At 49.2% G+C, this 23565-nt stretch overlaps 1 protein-coding gene across 8 annotated transcripts in view; it reads right to left on the bottom strand.

Moving 5' to 3' along the window:
* Positions 1-2547: 2547 nt before the first annotated feature.
* The window catches only part of DET1 (DET1 partner of COP1 E3 ubiquitin ligase), a 35267-nt gene continuing 14249 nt past the window's right edge, over positions 2548-23565 (bottom strand). For all 8 annotated transcript variants that reach the window (XM_075557854.1, XM_075557855.1, XM_075557857.1 and 5 more), the window contains 3 exons: positions 19905-20092; positions 5315-5506; positions 2548-3177 (listed from right to left, as the gene is read on the bottom strand). In XM_075557854.1, the coding sequence (XP_075413969.1) occupies positions 2988-3177; positions 5315-5506; positions 19905-20092 (570 nt within the window). In that variant the 3' untranslated portion in view covers positions 2548-2987. The remainder of the gene's footprint in view (positions 3178-5314; positions 5507-19904; positions 20093-23565) is intronic.

Below are 23565 nucleotides of genomic sequence, written 5' to 3'. Positions count from 1 at the left end.
CATACATACTATGCTATCACATTAACACCGTGCCTCAAGAAAGACCTTGCAATGTTCTGACCGACTGCAGTGCTGTTCCTCTTGAGCCTGCCATTTCCATCATAGTAAGCCATACCGCTGCCTGACTCAAAATGGCCAAGACTAGTCCCTTTCAGCTCAGTGAAGCCTGGGATAGCAATCCTTAAGAGTTTCATTTCATTTTCACCAACTTCCAATTATCCTACTCATACATGCAGATGATTAATGCGTGCTCACGGCTATTTCTTCTCATTTTGAGTCTTTGCCAGCAAATGAGGGCTCTGGAAGCTTTACTCCAACCATATAATTAGATCCCCTCTACTTTGGGCACCAAATTTTATTTCAAGTGGCACGTGAACCGAGGGCCTCATCTTCTGGCACTGTATCAGACAAGGCTTCCCTACTATACCTAAGACTTCCGGGGGCTAATCTCTCAGAATTGGGCAGCCTGTTCTTTCTTCCTTGTCTGTTCTCAATCTGAAAGCTCTGCACCATGGGTGACCCTGGCATTTGAAAGACTGTTGGCATAGCTTCCAGCATTGCAGCAACACGTAAGCTACCACAGTACCACAAACTGGCAGACAAGTGATAGGGCTTAGCAGTGTTTTGTTGTCAGGTGCAGTGAAGTCGTTCCCAACTCACAGAGACCCTATGCACAACAGAAGGGAGCATGCCTAGTCCTGTACCATCCTCACAATTGTTCAGTGTGAGCCCATTGTTGCAGCCCCCGTGTCAACCTGTCTCATCAAAGGTCTTCCTCTTTTTCACTGCCCCTCAGCTTGCCAATGGGTCATCTGAAATGATATTCAGGATATACTAAACAGGATGCTACCATTTGTATCAAACAATTTTCCCTATAGAAGGGACCGTGACTTGACCCGTCACCAGCTGCTCCATAGTGGTAGCACTTTCGACTGACCCTGGCCGATGCAGGCTGGGCTAATATATTGAAGTCTTCTGTTTCGGGAGTGCTAGGTTGAGTATGCGGAAAGAAGACAAGCCAGGGGTCAGGATAAAGTGTACAAAATTGAGACTGGAGATGGGGCACATGTAGAGGACTGTCTTAAGTGTCTTCTTTATCCAGTGTGGCTTTAAAAAAAATACCCAGTGACTGGCTTTAACAAAAAAATTTATTTGTGCACAGCTGAGGAAGCTGGGAGTCTGAATTCATAACACTAGCCTCAGAAGATGGCTTTCCATTTCTATGGGCTCTCAGGTTACAAGTAGAGCCTAATTTAATATGGTGGAGAGTCAACATTTGGGGGCCTTCATTGCTGATGTAGCACAGCTGCAAATTTATTAATAATTGGAACACAGAATGTAAGTATCTAGGAAAAGGAATCATCAAAAATGAAATGGAGCTCATCAAGATCAATATGAGGCTAACATGGCATTAGTGAGCTAAAATGGACAGCATTAAGTTTCCCCTGGGTCTGTGGGATTCTCAGCACCAAGGACCATGGTCAAAGAGGACATAGTTCACTCTGATTATTCTTGCTAGATGGTAGGAGAGTCCTCAATCCCTGCTCACTTAATCTCTTCTATATTGTCAAAGAGATTGACTCAAAATACAACCAATCCTGTAGATTATAACCAGCCTCATTAACACGCCTGCCACTAATCCTGCCATATTAACCACCACAGAGGTGAGGATTTCTGACACTTAGAAGAATTACATCAGATCATGAAATGTAGGCTATGGTGGTGGTGGTAGTGGGTACACAAATCAATGCATACACACTGTCTACCTCTCATAAAGGCTGCTCAAAGCTTACATGTTGACTGCTGAATGGAAATTCACATAGATGCTCAAGATGACGAAAGAGGCAGAACTCTTATTTTTCGAGCTCAGACAAACACAACCCAGCTCTTAGGGTTCCAAGGGAAGTCAGTCTGGGTGGTAGAGGACCCTTTTCACAGTCCGCGTGGATCCCAGGAGTGTAGGGCCATCTCCACGGGCGAGGTCACAAAACAAGCTACTATACGCAGGAGGGATGCCCCACAAAGCTGAAATCTAAGGCATCTGTGAAGCTCCCTGGAGCCCAGGGAAGAATGTGTCAGAAGGGTGAGGGCTAGGGGTGGCAGGTGTTTGTAGGAGAGCTTTGATGGCTCAGGCACCCAGTAACAGCCAGCGCTCTCAGCAGGGACACCTGGAGCTTGCCAGCTCCCACCACCCAAATCGCTGTGCCTGCTACAGTGTTTCCGTCTGCTACAGCCAACGAGAGCTGCTCCCTCTCCCACCTGCCCAAGGCAGAAGTCACAGATGGGGGCATGCTTCCACATGAGCATGCACAATTATGCCCGGCTCCCCCCGCTCTAACAAGGGCCGAGCGAACACCCGAGGGAGGGAGCGGGCCTGGCAGATAACCGTCCTCCATGCTGGCACACGTATGTAGGTCTCCCCGGAGCAGTTGCCTATCTGTGGCCTCCGGTCTTTTTCGCAGGCCTCCTTGGAACCCAGGCAGTTGAAAAGCACTTGGTTTGATCAGAACACAAGGCAGTCATCACACAGGCTATATTTCAGTAAGAAAATAGCAAGGCTTTATTCATTCACCGGTTCATTTGCATATAGAGACAGCCCTGCTTGCTGGCTAAGTGACAGAGAATCTATGGCGCTCGGGAGCGAAAAGGAGGAGGATCCAGTGATGCTCCCTTGTCACAGCAATAAAATGCAAAATAGAACCAAAGTTAAAGGAACTTAATTAATGCTAGGTATTCCCACAGGGAAAAACGAGAGAACTCGCGGTCCCTCAACGGTTAGAGTGTACATCATTTAAAAATTCAGTTACACTGATCTGTCGGGTCCCCACCTCTCCCAACTTCTCTCTTCTGCTCAGTCCCCTTTGATGCATCCCAGTCTGGAACTGCGGGCACAGGACTGGTGGTCAGAGGCTGCTGCTTTGGGGTCGACAGAGATAAGAGGGAGGCAACAGCATCTTGGAAGACAGGTCACCTGGCTTTGGAGACCCCTACGTGCAGCAGTGCCGCATGTGGAAGTTGACGACATACTCTGCGTTAGTCCTCTGCACGGAAATGGCGAAAGGTTCAAAGGGGTGGAATGTGAAGGCCACGAGGCGACGCACGGTGTGGTTGATGGGGCGACCCAGTAAGCCTGCCTGGATCTCGAACTTGAGCAGACCAGAGTCCCGGGCGTAGAACCTGCCCAGAGTGAGAACAGAGAGAGAGTGATGGGGTTAGTCTTCGCCACCACCTTGCTACCTCCGCCATGGAGGAAAGCTGGCCACTCATTATTCTGCCTCATTAATGCAATCTCCTATCGCGCCAACCCCACGTTATTACCGAAAAGTACAGAGTCACCTTGGTCTAATTAGCTAGTTTTAGGGCACCCGTTAACCAGAGTCGTATTTCAGTCCTGAGTCATCAGGTCGTTTATTTTCCTTAAATGACCTTAAATGTTCCTTAAATGTTGTAGTCCAGAGTATCCCGAAAGCTACTGTCTCAAGGCTGTCCGGCTCAGAGCTGGAAGTAAAGTGCCCACCAGATGCATGATCTTGCATTTTCAGGTAGCTACATAATGAAGATGATGATGATGATGGAGGGGAAGCAGGAGGCAGAATAAGAAGAAAGAAACAGATGAACTTAATTTCAATAACATTTGAAAGTATTAACATATTGCCAAGATAAACAAGGGGGTTTCAAAAAGCTCATTGAAAAATGTAATTAAAAGCTAGTGAAATTTTTGGAGCCGCCCCGTCCTATATATTAACAAGCTATTTCTTATTCTATTTATTTATTTACTTGTACTAAGCTACCAGCCACCCCATGGAAGAAAGACGAAGCTATTTCTATAAAGCTCTGTAGCCTGGGGAGCCCCGTGGCGCAGAGGGACCCTGTCCTACAGGGCTATTGTCAACTGGGCTGGACTCACACTTGTGCATCACACAGAGCGAGGAGAGCAAGACTACAAACTGCTGCCTGTGATTGTGGCTGGGGTGAGACACCAGCAAAGGAAATCGACCAAAAGGTTTCCAAGTGATGGCACTGTCTTCTTCAAATGCCTTCAGCAGCCTGACTTTTCTCATTTTAAGTGAAAAATACGCATTATGAGAAAATCCCACTTTGCTCCAATAGCATTTCCAGTTTTGATGCCCGGGTTCGTCTAGGCCAGGGAGCAGGCAAGGAGGGGGTGCTACCTGTGTGCCGGTGCTCTATCAAGCAAGCCCACGATACGCTGGCATGTGCACGGACACGGTAACCTCGCCCAGGTAACTAACTCTTAGCCCACACATGGCTTGTAATTTAAACATCCGTTGTTTGATTGTTCTTACTCTGACTACAAGTTTGTAGAAGAACATATGGGGGGCTGAGACGACGGTCAATTCCACCCGAGATACAACGGGCACTGTTACCCACACTGCAATGAGACATCAAAGTGGAAGGCAGACCCGTCAAGTAACCAAGACTTCCGACAGTGACCTAACGCAACACATGGGCCTGTTGACATCCTGGCTCCCCAAACGACTGTGAAAAGCACACTACAAGACCACGGGAAATGGGGCACAGACTAGTATTTGATGATAGAGTAGAGCTACAGAAGGCAGCTCCTGCATGCGGCTGAGAGGTGTCCTGTCAGAGAAGGGCAGTTCCAGTGCTTCCCGCTGAGAGAGTGTGCTGCACCCTGTCCAAGGTGGAGAGGACCTTCTCAGCTCCAGGTCAGGGTTCCAGGAAATACTCGAGCAGCCCTGCCAGCGTGATGGGGCCATTTCCTCGACCTGCCCACGCATGGAGCCAGCCGGGTTCCAGACCCAGCAGGGAGAAGGGCGGTCATGACTTGTCCAGAGCGATTCTTGAAAGAGGATCGTTTGCAAGGTTCTACTGATAACACGGCAATAGATATTCCCAAACTCCTCAAAGGGAGGAAACACGGGTTTCTCTGAAACCTACTTATTTCCCAAACTGCCTCTGCATCTTCTAGGTAACATGGGGAATAAAATCATTTATGTCAGACATGGTAAAAAGCCTCAACTCCAAGGACGATGGTGGGCTGATATTAGATTATTAAATGGAAAAGTACTGTTTCCTTCCCTGGATACTTTTCAAGAGGACGACAACAACTTGAATTGGATACTTTGATGAGAAGCAAAAGACAGAACTAGTTAACCTAGGAGATTGGTACCTAAGTGGTCAAGAACACCACATCAGAGAGACAGCCTGCCCTTTCACCCCAGACCGAGGACAGGTGGGGAGAGTCTCCATGGATCGGTGTTTGGGAACAGAAAAGGGGAAACCGGGGCTCTTCAGCCTGCAGCAGCTGGCCAGTAGCAGGCAGGCGTACCTGATAGGATGATCACCACAAGTCTTGGGCCTCTCCATGACTGACACCCACTTGTCATCATAGCTGAAGAGAGAGAGGTCGAGGTAGGGGCTCCCACTGTAGGACTGGGCACTGATGGGGAGCTGCCCCAGCAGCCGGCGCACCGCCTCCGTGTGGCCTCCATACTTGGCATTGATAATAGTGTCTTTGAACCTGAAATAAAGCACCGATGAGGAAGGCTTTGTTAGTGGGTGCAGAGAGCTGCCCTGGATCTGAAATGTATGAGCATGTGTCTAAAAGTAATAGACACTGTAAATTAAAAACGAAACTGAATGAAGACAGCACTCTCACTTCACAAGTCTGGTTAGCTACAAATTCCCCACAAAAGCAAAATACGAAATTAGAAAAGGGGCTGGGAAGATGTGCTCCACTCTCTCCTCTTCCTCCTTCATCTGCTCCCGGAGTCCTGACTATTCTATGGTAACGACCCCTACACTCTCTGACAAACCCAGGAGCTCTTCCCCAGGCGGACAGCCTCGCATTGCCTGAACGGAGTGGACGGACAGAGACTCCTGGAAGAGCAGTCCTCTCTTGGACTCTTCTTGGGGTCTGTTCTAAGTCAGCTTCACCACCCCTCTGGACCAATGGCTCCTTCTTTGGGCGACTAGCTTACCTGTATGCCCGTCGGGCCCTCAGCTTCTAGAAGAACAGCCACACAGACATGGAGTCACCCACCTGGCTTCACTGTGGTCCAAGGGATGGAGGAGCTACGAGTCAGAAGTGACTTGATGATAGTCATCTTGGCTTTTGTGTTTTTTTTCACCCATGAGACAAATACTAAAAACCACACCCTTTGGTCAAGTATTTTACTCTAACCTTCTAGGAATTTATCATAAGAAAGCAATCCCAAATGCATAAAAATCTGTTCAGCCTATAGAGCATTGTTCACAACAATGAAGACGTGGTGAAAGAGAAATCTCTAAGGAAACACAACAATGAAAAACTAATTTTCAAGCAATATATGGTAACAGGGGAGATGCATATTAAAATGCCCAGTTGAAAAAAAGCAGGCTGTAGTACTATAAATACAGTATGATTAAAAACACCAGCTGTGCAGCCGAAGAATGCTCAGATGTTGCAGCTGCGTTGGGTAACGGCACTCTGGATGGTCAGTCTTCTTCCCTTTGCTCTGGTTTAAAAGGAAGAATGCCCGCGTTGGTGTGGCCGCTCGCTCTCTTTACAAATCTACATGTCAAACCCATGAACCTCAAGTGCGGCTTACTTTTAAGGACCCACATTTTAAATTTAAGTCTATACATCACTGCTAAGTTAACAATCAAGGGGAAAATAGCACTTTCTTGTTCTCAATCTAGAGAGGGAACTTGTGAAACTGATGGGATAAGAAGCTTGAACGTGCCTAGCTTTTGCGGCTCTCTGGGCTCTGATTTCTCTCTTCTGAGCCGACTGGGGGTGCTTAATGACCACCACTGCTCCGTCCCACAGCCACTCTCAGATGGGAAGTGGCATCCACAGTCTCAGGGGAGATCGCCAAGTTAAACCGTGAGCCACACAGGATTAACTTCTCTCCCGGTCACTAAGGTGGAGTCAAAGACCCTTGGCGCTTTAGTCTTCAGTCCTTTTCAACAAAGATCTAGAACTACCGTCTCTCCATTCATGTCCCAGCCTGCCCCTCACGTCTTCAAAGGTGAAAGGAGGGGGCGGCCCATGCTTTGTGAGGATCACAGGTAAAGGCACCTGGGAGAGTCTACAGGTTGAGGTAGCCCCTCCTCTTCAGCAGCACCACCCCCACTTCCATTTTCCATGCCCCCGCTGACTTTTTTAAAAAAAACATTTTATTAGGGGCTCATACAACTCTTATCACAATCCACACATATACATACATCAATTGTATAAAGCACATCTGTACATTCTTTGCCCTAATCACTCTCAAAGCATTTGCTCTCCACTTAAGCCCTCTGCATCAGGTCCTCTTTTTTGCCCCCGCTGACTTTTATAGGACAATCAGCCACCTCATGACGTCACCTGCCTTACTGTCACTGTCCAACTACACTTGTCTTAATTCCTAGTCATTTCAAAATATTGATCAATAATCCTTCCAACATCTTGACCGCAGTCATCCTGATCACTCATTCCTAGCCTTTCTCGCTTTGTGGCACTGGACTGGAAAAACTGCAACTCTAGTGAAACTGAAGTCCCTGCCTATTCCATGCCCACACCGTGGTTTCCCCAAAGCTGCGGAAAACCGTATGGCAATGCTCACTGAAATTCATGCACTTGAGGGGGAGTGCTCAGCTAGGGGGAGACAGTGAAGGGGAAGGCGAGAGATGGGCTAGGGCAAACCATGGAAAGGTTTAATATGGTCCGAACTGAAAAAAATGCTGATCTGATCTGTACAACCCCACTTAATTCAGAGGAAAAAGTTAAAAAACAAAACAAACTTGCTCCTGAACCTCAAGTGGGCCCTTATAGTTGAGGGAAACTCGGGCTCCATTTCCAGTCTGGTCAGTGTCTGTCTGTCTGTCTCTCTCTCTCTCTCTCTCTCTCTCTCTGAGATGGTGATGTCCCGTGCCCACTCACAGCTAGTGCATTGCTTCCTGTGTCCCTGGCATGTAGATACCAACGAACGAGGACGCTATCAGGCTCCACCAGCACGTCTTCCCGATACCTAGACCTGGACAGTTGCTGTCCATGCTCCCAAAGCAAGCCAGCCCTGCACCTGCGCATCCCCTTGCTCTGACCCCACCAACAGCACCATTCCCACCATCACAGAGACATGTCCTCCCCTCCCCACTGAAGAACAAAACGAGCAGCACTTATGCGTCACCCGCTGGTGCTCCGTTTTCGGCTCCCCTTTATGGCAAAGCCTGGCAACCAGTTGTCCATGCTGTCCCCAATCTTGCCCCATTCTTCTTAGACCCACCCTCACCACTTCCGGGAAGCTCGTCTTGCCAGGGCAACACATGATCGCCACAGTGTGTTACCAGAAATACAAAGGTTCAGCTTACTCGGCCCCTCACGTGGCTGTGGCTGTGACACAGAAACCACCCGCTCCTCCCTGAGCAAAGCTCCCCACTGGAAGGGCTGTTGTGTTCACCTCTCAACCTGCTCGACTCAGTCCTCGCCACGCCGTTTAGCCTCAACTGACACAATCGTCTTTGATGGTGCTCCCTCACAGCCCGTGTCCCAGCTGCACGCCCACTGTGAGCACCACAGAACAGTGAGTTAGAATCCAGTGCTTACTACCCTCGATGCCACCAGTCACTCCCGGGAGAGAGACCCACAGGGCTTGCTGTGAGTCCACCCCACTGGAGGGCACTGAGTTTGGTCAATGCTTCCTACCTGGTAAGACATTCTGCTCACATCAAACATTTACTGAGGGTCTAGGACATAGGTTCCAAACTCATTTGCCCTATTGCCCCACCTGGCAGGGTGGGGAGCAGGACTGCTCAGTGCTTCCCGAGCAATGAAAAACTCCTTGTACAACAGTCCATAATCCAGGATAAAGTTCAGGGAACTACTTTTGCCGCCCTTCCTGCATGGTCCCAACAACGCCGCCCCCTGCCCCACAGGGGCTGGTATCCCCACCCACTTTAGGAAGCACTGGTCTACGAGGTCCCAAGGAGTCCCTGGCTGGAGCAAACTGCTAGGTGCTCAGGTACTAATGGAAAGGTTAACAGTTCCAATCCAGAGAGGTCCCTCAGAAGAAACGCTATTGAAATTCCCATGGAACATTCTTGTCCAGCCACCCAAAATGCCCAAAGAAGGCCAGGGGGAAGAAGGGGGCTCAGGCCTCTGCAGTGGTCAGCAAAAAGGCCCACAATCTTCTACATTGCAAAGGACAGCCAACAAGCCTCCCTCACTTTCTCCAAGGGCCCGGCTGCCCCCTGCTGTTAACTGGGTGGCAAGGGCCTTGGGCTGCAAGGGTGTTCTTCCCCTGCTGAGTCTGGCTCGACAGTACAGCCCAGAGACACAGCAAACACAGCAACAGTGACTAAGCACTCCGAAGGAGAAGACAGGTGCTGACTAAGGGGTGCACCTACTACGAGACCTCCTGGGTTCATTCCATCACCACCCTGATGAAAAGCAAGACCCCGCTGGGTGACTGCCAAGGGTGGGGACACCACTGAGCTATCTTCCTGCCTACCTTGTGCTTTCAAACGGGAGTATCTTCTCCGGGGGCAAAGCCAGACTGGGCTGGCTAACCCACAGAAAGACCTCACATGATGACAAAGGAGCCCTGGATATGTGGGTGGGAGTGATCAGGTCCATATGCAACCTTGGACATGCCGAGGTCTGCCCAGCCTGGGAGGCGGCATCCTCAGAAGCCGGTCTGTGGCTCAGATTACCCAGCTGGAAACAAACTGGGCTCATAGGTACAGAGCTGGACATGAAAATAAAATGCATCCTTCCACCAATGCCCACTTGGCATCTTGGGTTGAAAACATTGATGTTTTCAGGAGCTGTGGCAAGTCTGCATTCAAAGCCAAGCGCCTTTCCCGTCACGAAGGACAGAGCTCCCTGAAACGGACTCTTACCAAATCACTCCATACTGTATGATTTTAGTCAAGCTTGGGAAAAAGAAGCTTAAAACTATGTGGTCATCTAGATGACATCGTATTTGGATTCTCTGAACCAAGCTAGGATTTTATGATCAGTCAGTTATGGAATCTCTCAGATGGGAAAAAGCCAATGCCCAGCAAGGGGGGGGGGGGCTGTTAGAAAGTGAGAGAAAGCCCTGTGGAGTACAGGTCTGCTCTGACATACATGGGTGGTCATGCATCAGAACAGTCAGCAGTTGTTGATTTATTTTAAAATCCACTCCATGCCAAGGCAGGCATTCTTCTTGGTGTTCAGGAGACACCACATCTACAGCTAGTGGCAGGGAAAATCATTAATTTATCGGACAAGTGTGTCCACCCTGGCTCCCTACAGTGGTACCAGCAGCTGGAGTCGCCCTGTCCAACTCAAACCCTGCAGGCCACTCACTCCTCGGATCCCAGCCCACTGCTCCTGTCTCATCTACACTGCAGCCAAAAGCCCGAGAATGCCTCCAGGGCCCTCTGTCTCTGGTGTCTGTCCACGTCTCCTCCAACTCTGCCCCTTTACATCTGCTCTTCCATTTACCTGCTGCACCCCCCACCGCTACCCCCAGCCACCTGATTGCTCCTTGGCCTCCTGCAAAAGCTTCGGCTCAAGGACCGCCTTCTGCGGAGTTCCTTCATCTGGCTCCTCTATGCTCCCTATTCCCACCGCTCACATGGCAGCAGGTCACACTGTGGCAGCTTGGACGCTGCTGTGGTGCTGAAAGCTAAGGCACCAGTATTTCCAACCCCAGTGGTGCCACCCAAGGGGGACGGGTTTCGCCAGAGCTTCCAGATCAAGTGCGACTAGGAAGACCACTTCTGAGTGACTAGCCACGGAACACCTAATAAGCAGCAGCAGATACGCACCAGAAGGCGAGCCCCTCAGGTCAGAAGGCATACAAAATACCCCTGGAGAGCAAGAGCGGCCTCCTCAAGGCAGAGTCCTCATACGTTGAGTGCCGTGGCAGAGCGAGGCATTTGGGACCATCATTTGCTGACGTGGCCTGGCTCACAATGAGAAGAAACTGCATCCAACGCCCTTTACTGATTAAGGCAGAGACTGCACACAGCACGGCTCCAGACAATAAGAAGTCATCCAAAACGAAAAGGAACGCACACAGACCGACAGCCTACACATTAGTGAATACGTTCGTGAACCACAGTGGACCGGTACTGGCCGTTTTCAGTTAGACAATCACGTGGCCCACAACACTGGGGCCAACAGACTGAAGAAGAGTGGGCTAGTAGTCCTCATCATGAAGACCCTTTCGAGATCGCTCCTGAAGCACACCCGTCTGTGAAAGGATGATGTGCACATCTGCAAGGGAGACCAGTGACAGCCAGACTCCAATGTGCACACTAACTTCCACTGCTCACAAAGGAGCAATGTGGAGTGCTGTTGTTGTTTTCAACCAGCCTCTACTCTCTGATGGCGATCAAGCATGTGCTCAAGATGCATTAATAACTACTGGTGACCGGAATATCAGAAAACAAAGAAGGATAAACAGTTTGAAAACGTGGCCTTGGTGATAGAAATAATGCTTGAGATTGCATGATAGAATTTTGCTGCACAAACGTTGCAAATCCTCTTTTCAATAACATTAACAATGTTTATGTATGTGGAGCTCAATGAAATGCCCAGGAATTAAAGCAACAATATCTTTCAAAGGAGATGACGGAGAAGCTCACTATCATCAGTCAGAACATCATCATCAGGCCTCCTGCAGAACAGACCGCCAACTGCTCATCTACAAGATGAAGCTGAGTAAGATTAAAACAAGTCGATCGGGGACAAAGTACAACCTTGAGCATCCCCCACCTGAAGTTAGAGACCAACTCAGGAACAGATTTGACGCACTGAACACTACAGATAAAAGACCAGATGCGCTGTGAGGTATCCGGCACGAAGCAAGCAAATGGTCAGGAAAGTGACAGGAACAGTTGAGAGCAAGCACAAAGAATGTGAGCAGAGACTGCAACGCGCTCTTGAACAAAGACAAGGAACCAGAAGAAGCGAGCATGAGAAGAGCTGGACAGAAATGTCACAGCACAGGTCACGGGAACACAAACAAAGTACCGTGAAACGTACACACACCGGGAGCTAGGAAAGCAGCAGAAAGAGCTGCAGGAACTTGAGAAAATATTCACAGCTCAGGCTGAAATACTTACGAAGTCTAAGGACAAAATACTGATGGAGGGAACACAGTCACGATACCAAAAAGAGCTGGTCGCGGGCGGCTCAAGCCTGTCAGGAGGGAGCGCACGATCAGAACTGATGGTACTGAAGGAAGAAGGCCAAGCTGCACCGAGACACTGACAAAACACGAGACTCTGGGAGCTGAGCGGCTACCGACAAACGTTCCCGCAGCTGGAAGCGACGCTGGGGGGCTCACTTGTCTCTGCCAAGTTCTGAAGACACTCTCTGGCCAACCAATTGAGTGAGACCCATGTTTGTGCCTATCCAGGAAAAGGTGAGCCCCGTGAATGCAGAAATTATCACACAATAGCATTAATATGACACCCAGACTGTTGCTGAAGATACCCGGTTGCAGGGAAACATCAACAGGGAACTGCCAGAAACACAAGCCAGTCTTAGACTAGGACATGGAATGAGGGGTCTCATTGAAGCATCAGATGAGAGAATGTCAGGGCGATGTTACCTGTGCTTTGGCTATAAAAAGGCATTCGCCTCCACACATTCATGGGTGTATTCCAAATAAAATGCATTTATACATGAAAAAAATGCATTCAACACCATGGATCAGAACAAACTACGACTACACACTGTGAAGCATGGGAATCCCACAACCCTTCATTGTGCTCGTGAGAAACCTGTATATACAAAAAGGAGTTATGTAAACTGAACAAGAGAATATGATGTGGTTTCAATCGTAAAGGTGTACATCAGGGTCGTACATGTTCATCAAACTTAATCTGTATGCTGAACAAATAATCTGAGAGGCTGAAGGATATGAAGAAGCAGCCAGCATCGAGATTGAAGGCTCAATAATAACAAGCAATATGCAGATGACACATTTTGCTAAAAGTGAAGATGACTGGAAGCACTTACTGACGAAGACTAAAGACGGCAGGCAGCCTTCAGCAGAGACCCACCTCCACACGAGGAAACAAACATTCTCACCACCGGATCAGGAAACACCACCGGATCAGGAAACACCACCGGATCAGGAAACACCACCGGATCAGGAAACACCACCGGATCAGGAAACACCACCAGATCAGGAAACACCACCGGATCAGGAAACACCACCGCGAGGAGCGGGGAGAGAACTGAAGTTGTCAAGGACTTCATCTTATTTGGATTTAGAATCGGTGCTCAGGGAACTAGCACACAAGAACCAAAGAACGCATGGTAGACATTACGCTGAGTCAAACGAGTCAGCCATCAAAGGACAAATAGTGGAGAAATAAAGGGCAACGTTGTAAAGGTCAAGAACTGGTTTCCACCTAAAAACAACATTCTTTGAGGGGTGGGGGGGGGAGGTGAACTCATTAACTAGAAGGTAGACAAACATGATGGACTTAGGTGAAGGGGACACAAGAGGGAAGACTATTTCACTGGGCAAATCTGCAGCAAAGGATCTCTCTACAGTGTCGTTCTGAGGACTTTAGGTGCGCCCAGGGCGAGCGATGGCGCTTTCAGTCACCTCGCGTGCAAATGTACCACCGACCGCCAGAAGAAGGAACCAAACTGTAGTGGAAGAACATGCATCTTCCCTAGAAGTGAGATGCTGAAACTTCGCCCCCTGGAGGGGCATCACGCTTGGAAAAGTCTTTGTAAACCCCATAGAGTGACTGCATGGGCCTACACAAAATGTGAGGTGCGTGTGGCCCACCTGAGAAATCAGAAAGCTTATGAACAGTGTAAATAACACGCATGACACCCTTGAGGGAGTAGGACCAGGCAAATAAGGTGCCTGAAACACTAAGCGAGGGGATTGGTCAATTTAGCCATCTCACTAGGTTTTAAGTGAGCCAAGCCCCAGGCAGAAAGGGAGCTCTCAAGACCACCAGGAAGAAAAAGCCATCCGTGGCGCATTCTCTATGGACCTAAGGTCCCGCCCAGGAGACAGAGAGAGCTGTAACACCGTACTGAGAGGGCGAGAAGCTGTGGCAGAGAAGTAGAAGCAGCAGAATGTAGAGGAAGCTGACGGGAGACAATGGGATGGGCTTTGGGACCCACAGAGACTTCGGGTAGGAGATTAGCTGGTGGAGCGGGAGCCTCTGAGCACCTATCAGCAGGGCTCAAAGAGCGAGCCCTTTCCTGGGCAGGAAGAGGTGTGCCCGCAGGCAGTTCTGACTGAGGGACTCCATCCTGAGTTGTTGTCCACCCTGAAGAGCAACCTACTGCTTCCTTAGTGAAGCCCTCAACTCTGAGGGCTGTCGGAGAGCTGGGTGTGACCACCGCAGCAGAGAAGCAGTCAGGTGGTGTCAAACTTGGTATACAAAGGTTGGGATGCAGAGGAATGCCTGACTTCTCCATTACAGCAATCAGCCCGAGCTGCTGACTCTGATCCTCCGTTTTCCCCTGGTGAAGTGAGAGGAGGTCAGCCAGGTGCCCCCGCCAGGCCACTTGTACACCTTCTCCATTAGGCCTATCCTTGACTGGAAGGGGCACTCTCTCTTAATACCGTTTTACTTCCAACAATTTAATTTTGTCCTTAGATGATCCCTCCTGCTTTCATCTGGTCCAGCTGGTGGTCTGTCATCCTGAAACCTCCCTTTACCGTCATCCCCCTAATTCTCTTCCCTCCAGTGTTGGGGCCTTTCTTGGTGTAATGGAGAAGTTTGTCTTCCTGAGGCTTCCTTAGAAAGGATACATGGGAGGTAATGTTCTGAAAAATATATTTTTCTAACTTATTGTTTGGATATAGAATTCTAATTTTTTTTCTTTTTTTTTACTCCCCCCAAAAAACAAGCCTGAGGGCTTAATTCCAATGGCGGCTAGCTTTCAGTGTTGCCGATGGTGACGTCTGATGTCATTCTGAAGTCTTATATTTCTACGTAAAATTTATCTTTTTTCCAAAAGTTTTCTCCTTGTCCCTAAGTGTTTCAAAATGTCCTAATGTTAGGTCTCAGTGTGGGTCTGTTTTTCACTCGCCATCCGTAGGTAATCTAGGATTTAAGTATCTTCAGGCTTCATGATTATTTCTCCAGGGTCAAGAAGCCAACATGATTGGTAGCACTTGGCACGGCAACGGTGGCCAATTTCACCCTGCCAGTGTTATTTTCCTTAAAATCTACTTGGCAAGAAATGTGCACCAAAACCCACCCAACGCACCACCATCTAGTCTGTTCTCAACCCATAGAAATGCGTGTGGCATACCTTCATACGAGTTACCACACAGATAACATAGCTATAGCAACCTTGAGAGGACACACCTCAGGACAACAACGAAGATGCAATGCATGTGGAGTATTCACTACCTCTGTTTTTAACATAATTTAGGGTAAGTACATAAAACTCACTCTTTAAAAACGGCTGTGTTTAACAGTCAGTTTGTAAAATAATTGAACAAGAGATCCTTGTAAAGCTAAGACAAGCCAGTTCCTGCACAGCTTCCAGCCTGGGAATCTGTCCTATATTATTCTTTGATCATTTCCTGTGGGATACAGGTCGTTATCTGTAATCAGGAGGCTTGCATGCCCCAAATATATGTAAGCTTTGGTTAGGAAAAACCTCATGCTCTCTCTCTGCCCCCTCATCTCCCACCTGCACATGGACCACCAAGAGGAGCTGAGGGAGCATGCTACCGTGACATGCGTCTGACTCCTTATGTTACTCTCTCCTCTCTCTCCTCTACTCTTTGACTTTACTATAACCTGTACCTATCATAACCGTACATTTGCGCCTATCAAACCCGTGATTAGTGGGGGGGGGCTTGTTTCTCCCCAATTGCCTCTCCATTGCTCCTGCTGCATAATGAGGCAGATACTGGATCTCCTGGGTTGATCTATTTCAGTGATTCTCAACCTTCCTAATGCCGCGACTTTAATACAGTTCCTCATGTTGTGGTGAGCCCCCCAACCATAAAATTATTTTTGTTGCGGCTTCATAACTGTAATTTTGCTACTGTTATGAATCAGGCGACCCCTGTGAAAGGGTCAGACAACCGCCAAAGGGGTCGTGACCCACAGGCTGAGAACCGCTGATAATTAATTCACTCCCATATTCCTTCACTTCTTGGAGAGTTCCTCAAAAATATCTACTATTTTAAATTTCCCAAAGCATCTACTTTGCTAGAAATGGCCCTGGTTTTGTAGTTTTAGTGGTGGTAATATTTCCCCTTATTCTTTAGTCTGTTGGCAGTGGATTTCCCCCCACAGCTACAATCTCATTGGGGAATGGGTTTTCTTTGTTATGGTAATGAGGAAAGATCCTTGTTGGGTGTGTCTTAAACCAACCTCTCAAATACGAGGTTAACTCATCACGCAGACAGAGGGAGGGGGGGGAGGGAGGGAGAGAGAGAGAGAGAGAGAGAGAGAGAGAGAGAGAGAGAGATATTCCACTGCCGGGAGCAGAAGCTCAAGAGACAGGGCTCTCCTCCCGCTGAGAGAAAGCGTTTCTTACAGCCAGTGGCCTCGGCCCGAATTCCGGTGTCTAGCTTCCTAAACTGTGAGAAAACAATTTTCTGCTTGTCAAAAGTGCCTACTTACGGAATTTTCTGTTGTAGCAGCACTCGCTAACTGAGATACTACGTCAGGATACAGTTTTCTAGAGATATGAATTAACAAATTCAAAACAATATGAAATTTCCAACAGCCTGGTGAGAGTTTGCTCTGTACTGTACATGCCCAATAGTCAATTACCTAACAGCTGTGGTATTTAGTTTCTGACACAGACTGACATTTGAGGAAGGCTTAATAACAACCTGTAATATGCAGATGACACAACCTCGCTTGTTGAAAGCGAGGAAGACGTGAAACACGTGCTGATGAAGAGCAAGGCTGGCAGCCTGCAACATGGGCTATAACTCAACGGAAAGTATACCAAACCCTCACACTGGACCAGTAGGTAGCATCATGATAAATGGAGAAAAGATTGAAGCTGTCAAGGATCTCATCTTATTTGGATCTGCGTTCAGTGCTCATGGAAGCGGCAGTCAAAAGGTCAAAGGATGCACTGCATTGGGTGAATTTGCCACATGAGACCTCTTTAAAGTGTTGAAAAGCACGGATGTTACTTCAAGGACTAGGTGCGCCTGACCCAAGCCGCGACGCTTCCAGTCACCTACTAAGCACAGGACAGTTGGACCCTGGATCAGGGAGCCTGAAGCACAGCCGGTAAAGAATGCTGAAAGAACCAGGGACTGTCAAAAGAACCAGCAGATCTGCCTCGGAAGAAGCGCAGCTCGACTGCGCCTTAGAGGTAAGGCTGGCGAGACCTCATCTCCAATACTCTGGACAGGTTGCCGGAGAGGCCAGCGCCTGGTAAAGGACGCTGTGACTGGTGCAGGGAGAAGCAGCAAGTAAGCAGAAGACCCTCAGAAAGATGGACTTGTGCAGCGGCTGCAAGCCTGCGGCCAGACACAGGAACGAGGCTGAGGCTGAAGCCGGGGCAGGAGCGGGCAGGGAGGGGTCCTTCCGCTGAACAAGGGGCTGCTGCGGGTTGGAACCAATTTTACATCATCTCACAGTAACATGGACCGACAGTCCTTTGCTTCATTTAAAAGAGTGCTTAACCATTTTAGTTTTGAATGCTAATGTTTATCATGCACGGGAAAGTATCGCAAAATTACATCCTCTACCAGGGGTCCTCAAGCTTTCTAAACAGGGGGCCAGTTCACCATCCCTCAGACCCACTGGAGGGCTGGACTATAGTCTAAAAAAAACCTATGAGCAAATTCCTAAGCACACTGCACATATCTTATTTTGAAGTAAAAAAGGGGGGGCAAAAACACCTGGCAGGCAGTATAAATGTCCTCAGTGGCCGCATGTGGCCCACGGGCCGTAGTTTGAGGACCCCTGCGTCTACACTTTAAACTTAATGGCAAAAAAAAAAAATGTATTTAAAGATCAATTAAAAATGAGTGAGGTATATGTAAACTCACTCAAGATTCTGACTCACAGTCACCCTGTTGAATACAACTAACCCAGTGGATTTCCTAGGTCGTAAGTCTTTTACAGGAGTAGAAAACCTCATTTTTCTCTCTCAGAGAGTCTGGTGATCGCAAATTGCTGACGCTATGGTTAGCAGCCAAATTCATGACCAACTACACAACCAGGGATCCTCAAGATCTGTAACTTTTCAAAATCTTTGGGTGATAAGGAACAAAATGTGAAGATCACCAAGCTAGATAAATGTATTTGCTCCTCCTTGGGGCTTCCTGTAATTTCTCTGAAGTCAAGTACATTCTGAAATAATGTTCAGAAAGCTAGCTTCCTCTAATTCCTCTGTAACTTTATTCACTCCGTTCCAGGTCTTGTAAGTGGATTTCATACACAAACCCCCCGCCCTCCTGGAGGTGGCTCTCTAGTGATGTGACATTGTGACTTGAGAGTACCCAGCTTTTGTTGTTTGGTTTCAACCTAATCCCTCAATTCTTTGTTTTTTGTTGATAAATATCTGCTTAATTTCAAAGAGAATTTATTCCAAAATGGAAAAAAAATCTGATCCATATTGTTTCTAGTGACTCTCCTTTACTGAATAGAGACGTTAATAATACAGAAGTTGTGTGCGAACCACAGCAAGAAGGAACAGGTCAGTCCAGGTATCTGAAAATCAGAAGCCATCTCTTTGATACCTAGAACCATCTCTATGAAGCCACTGCATGATTCAGAGGTTTTCCTCACTGGCAGTGAAGCTTATTCTGACTTACCCGCCAACTCTGGTCAGGTCTATCTTGGGAGGGAGACGAAAACACTATCCGTCTGAGGTCAGAAAAGTAGGCCTGTGAAACCTGATGAGCACTGGACTCAACCAATCACTTCATAATAATGCACTAAGATAATTTTTAGAAGCCTTGATTCATAAAGGGACTTTGTTGGCTGCTGGTATCAATGTAGGGTGACCTAAGGGTTTTACAAAGGAAATCCAATTTAAAAGAAGGTCTCTTATTTTAAATTCATCAACTTCTTTAAGGGGAAAACTACTCTCTCCTGCCTGGGGAGTGCAAGCCTGGATGTCAGGCATATGGCCAGGAGGACTGGAGTCTCAGCCTTCAGTATGTCAGCTTCCTCTCAATCCCTCCTGCTCACAGCTCAGCTATGCCTCCTGAACAGAAGTCAAAGTTCAGCCTTCGCTGGGGGTGAGGGGGACTGCCATCTGGCAGGTAGGTGAAGGAGAGGGATCCCCAGCGTCTGATGGTTGGTGGTAGGATGTTCACCCAATCCTCCTGATTTCAAACTTCCTCCACCCCTGTCTTCTGAGTCCCCCAGGCCTCTAACGCCCCACCCCTGACAGAAAGCCACGGTGAGAAGCAGGCTTGGCCCTTGGTGGCTGAGCTCTGCAGGCCGAAGTCCCTGTGGTCTGAGGTCCACTAGTCAGCTAGCCCTCATCCGCTGACTTTCAGATTCCAAATCTGTGTTGATGTTTTCTCTCTCCAATCCACTCTTCTCCCATCCTTTGTTCCTTTCTTTACTGTCAGTTTAATAGGGTTTGGGGTTGAGGCAAAGACAAATGCTTTTGTTTCAACATACCAGCCACGTTTCATCAAAAGGTCTAAAAGGGCTTTCTGACTGATTCAATAAACATTCCAGACCTCGACAGTGGCCTGCTGAAGCTAGAGCAGTAAACAACAAAGATGGACACTGGGTCTTACGGCAGCTCACACACAGTCTCAGTCTAGGTCTCAGTGCAGACAATCTGTGACTCCCACAAGTGGTTCCCTAGGTGCTGAGGGAGCAAGCGACCCGAGAATGCCTCACGCGGTTGAAACAGGCACACGTAACCAAGTCCACGTGGACAGAGGGCATGGCCATTAGCCTACTGCTAGCAAATTTCCTACAGAAAAGCCAAGCCTGTTACATCTGGTGGCACAGCTTACCGGCGCTGGATTTGCCTTGCAAAATTGTTGCTGGAAGCTGAGCAGGGAAACTGGACTTCGCTGTGCAGGGTGGCGTTCCGGAAGAGGTCACAGAAGTTCTCGAAGAGCTCCAAAAGCTCATCCGACGTATTCTCAAAGACGGCAATCACTTCTGTTGTCACCATGTTGTACACGACAAAGAATGACGCCTAGAGGAAGAACAGAGGGCCACTTAAGAGTCGGAATGGACTCCACAGCACCCCCACCCCCCACCAACTTAGGTAGCGGGGTGTAAGTCCACGCCTGGCTCGCTCAGTGTTGGGCGGACAGCCCAGGTCCCCAAATAAAAGCAGCAATACCTCAGTGACAGCACTAGGGCAGGCACACGGCTCCGAGGGGCTCTGGGAAAGGAGGAAGCCTAGGTGGGCCCTGCTCATTAACCGAGAGCCTCCGATTGCCGCATGCTCCCGCTGCACAACACTGCGGAAATTGCCGAGTTGGCCGGCGTAGGCGCATGAAAGGGGTTTCCAGCTTTCATTTCTAACAGGGCAAATTCAATACATTTCTTTCCATGTGTTTATTCTTTATTTGCCCATCCTGAGAGAAAGAACACTTTTTTACAAAATGCCAGATTTAATTTTCTTTCCTGCTGAGAAAGTGATTTGCAGCCTGGAGCTGTCGGTTGGCAAATTATTTTCCCCTCAATGTGTACAGTTGAAAGGTCAGTTGGGGTTATTTCTTTTTCCTTCTTAACATTTCAAACCTGCAGAGCGACCCCTTCAGCACCTGGGGTGCTGGCAGGCTGCAGTCAAGCAGGGTTCTGCTGCAGGACAAACAGAAGATTAGAGGACCAGTTTTCGTTGCTTTCTTCACAAATGTGCTTTTGGCCAAATGTACTTGTCAGACACACTGGAGACTGGTAGCAGATAAGATCAGAGGGGGCGCTGAAGCACATTCAAATGCCACAGGTGGCGGGGTGCGGGCTTTTTCTGAATGGGCCACTAGGCACCTGCCCTCTTCCTCGTACCTCCAGTGTCTGGCTCTGCCTAACAAAGGACGCTCCAGCCACCCCCAATTCTGGCCAGTGACCGTGGCCTTGCGAGCTTCCCACAGGGCTGGACCTGTTTTCAGAGCGTCAGGAGTCGTAGCCCCCCACTCCTGGGATGAGGCTTAAGCCCCACAACCAAGCTGTGGAGCCATTCGGCCACCTGTTTTGCTCATAATTAGTCCCTCTCAGAGCTTATATTACATGGCTTTTGCGGTCACCTGGAAATGAAATTTGGCTGTAAATTAAAAAGGGTGGTGGTAACCCGAGAATAATACCCTTAATATTGCACCGGCTTTGTGTTTGCATGCCCTTTTAACGCATTAGCCTTATTGGAGCCTAGCAAATGTTGGGGGGGGGGGGCAAGGAGGAGCCGGCCAGCTCAGAGACAGGGCTTAGAGTTACCAACGTGGCCAGCAGAGCACGACCCTAGTCAGGTTTCTGGCTACAACTTACTGCCGGCACCAGACCAAAGGAAAAGACGTCACGTTTCAGCAAAGGCAACCAGGGCCATCTCAAATACAACAGCTTATTCATAACAAGGTAATTGTAGCGCAAACCTACATGGAAGACTGGCTCATGTCCTTTTATGGACTGCACACTGTGATCGTATCAGGCCTTCACCAGGGTTTCTCATCATTAGGTGAGTATAAAATTACAGACATATTTACTAGATTCGCCCCCCCGCCAGGTGGGAGGAACACAGGGCAGGAGTGCCAGAAGTCAAGCTCTTAGCTCCCATCTCTTGGGCGGCGTGAAAGAAACCCCGTGTTTGCCCAGGGTAGCGCAGGGAAGGACGCCCTCACTGACAGGAGAGATCCAAGGTGAGACCCAAGGCCCACTACCACCAGTCCTATCACCCCACCACTTTATTTCAGGCACACACACACACACACACACAACACACTACAGTACAAAGAAAACTGGGAAAGAACACTCGGCAGCTGGTGGTTGGGGAAGGCTCCGATGGAGCCTCACTGCCCTGTGCATCCCTTAGTGATAGGAGTCGCTGGATCTATGGGAGCATCAGACTCGGCTGACTTGGTGGGCTACTGGCGTGCTGGCCATCTTGAATGTCCGTGTCATCATCTAAGGAGACGAAGTAGAGACAGGAGACGAGGGAGATAAATGGAACAAAGCTGCAGAAAGGGCAACCTCTTGTTTGGTCAACACCAAAGCAGACAACTTCTCAGAGAGCAATGCCCAGCCTCCAACACATTGCAAACTAAGGTGGTCAACCCCAGAGGGGTGGCAGCTTATTCCTACTTCTCCGCCCCGCCGACAATGTTCACGCACGAGGAAGACCTGCACACTGCGTCCCCACATGTGGGCCCGGCTTGTGGACAGTGTCTTATCACTGTCGGTCAAATGAACTTACCTTACAAGTAAAACGTTGTCGAGAAGTGGGTTGTCATAGACCACGTAATCAAGAAAAGGAGAAGAGGTTTTTAGAGACTGCCGCTGTTAAGGTGTGTTCTTTCCCACTGCCAACCTAAAAAGACCAGCAGGGACAGTCCTACAAGCTCTGGACCGGCTTGTCCATGGGGAGTCCAGACCGTGACCTCCTAGCACTGGGCTTTCATCTCGCAGGCCCTCTGCACCTCACCCAGAGGCAGCCATGTAAATCTCCATGACTCGACACAATCTTTGCGGAACTGCCACCGTTTCTTGCTTTGACGGTGTTTGGATGGAACTCCCCCCGCCCCACCCGCGGCTCTAAGCCAGCCTTCCACCACGTCTCACACGACACAGTCACCCAAATCTCTGAAGTCACCCCAAGGCCCCATGGGCCCTGCAGGGCGATCCAGTCGCTGCCATGTCCTCAGCCCACGTCACTCTTGCAGTGCACCAGACACAGAAGCAGCCACGAGCCACCGACGGACCCGAAGCGCTACGCCTCCTGGGCGTGGCTGCCCGTGACCGAGTGCTTTGAAGAGGCCCATCCCACATCTTCACCGCCTGCCTCACGAGGAACGGGAACACCTGGGAAAGTAACGAAGCCGCAGAAGCAGCAAGGTGGACGCATGGTCCTGCAGGAAACCAGGCCAGGGTGACTGGGCAAGAGGGTCGCTGCAGCCCAGTGTGCAGGACAATGGGGAAGGCGCGTGTCAGTCACTACTGGAACGGCACCGAATCCCACTGGCGCGACTGACCCCATGCATGTGACCTCGTGGAGACTCATTACCTACAGGAGCGGGTGACGGCCGGCAAGGAATGGGCCGACCATGTAGCCAACATATGAAGACAGGGACCCCAGCATCGGGCCTGGCAGAGGATCTCTGGAGAAGCACTCCCTGAAGACAGTGGCGGTGAGAGTTAAGCTTCCCCAGCGCCACAAGCAACTCTGAGGTCACCCATGTTGAGAGTGCACCCATGCTGAGTTCACCTGGACCTTCTCTGCAAGTTGTGCCAACACACCCACTCTAGTTCTTTTGTTTGTACCACGGCTCGAAATCGGTGTTTCCCAGAGTGGGCAATACTGCCCCTTTCCAGGAGGGCACGGTGGCGGCACTGGAACGATAAAGCAGACACTTTATCCTGGATGATGGGCTACGGCACCAATGCTGTTCATTGCCAGAGGGGCATCTTTTTCACAACCTTTTCACTGAAAGGGGTGACAGGCCACGCAGGTCTGAG

Source organism: Tenrec ecaudatus, chromosome 9, assembly GCF_050624435.1.
Source record: "Tenrec ecaudatus isolate mTenEca1 chromosome 9, mTenEca1.hap1, whole genome shotgun sequence".
In the NCBI taxonomy this organism is placed as follows: domain Eukaryota; kingdom Metazoa; phylum Chordata; class Mammalia; order Afrosoricida; family Tenrecidae; genus Tenrec; species Tenrec ecaudatus.
This window is presented reverse-complemented; position numbering and strand designations above follow the sequence as displayed.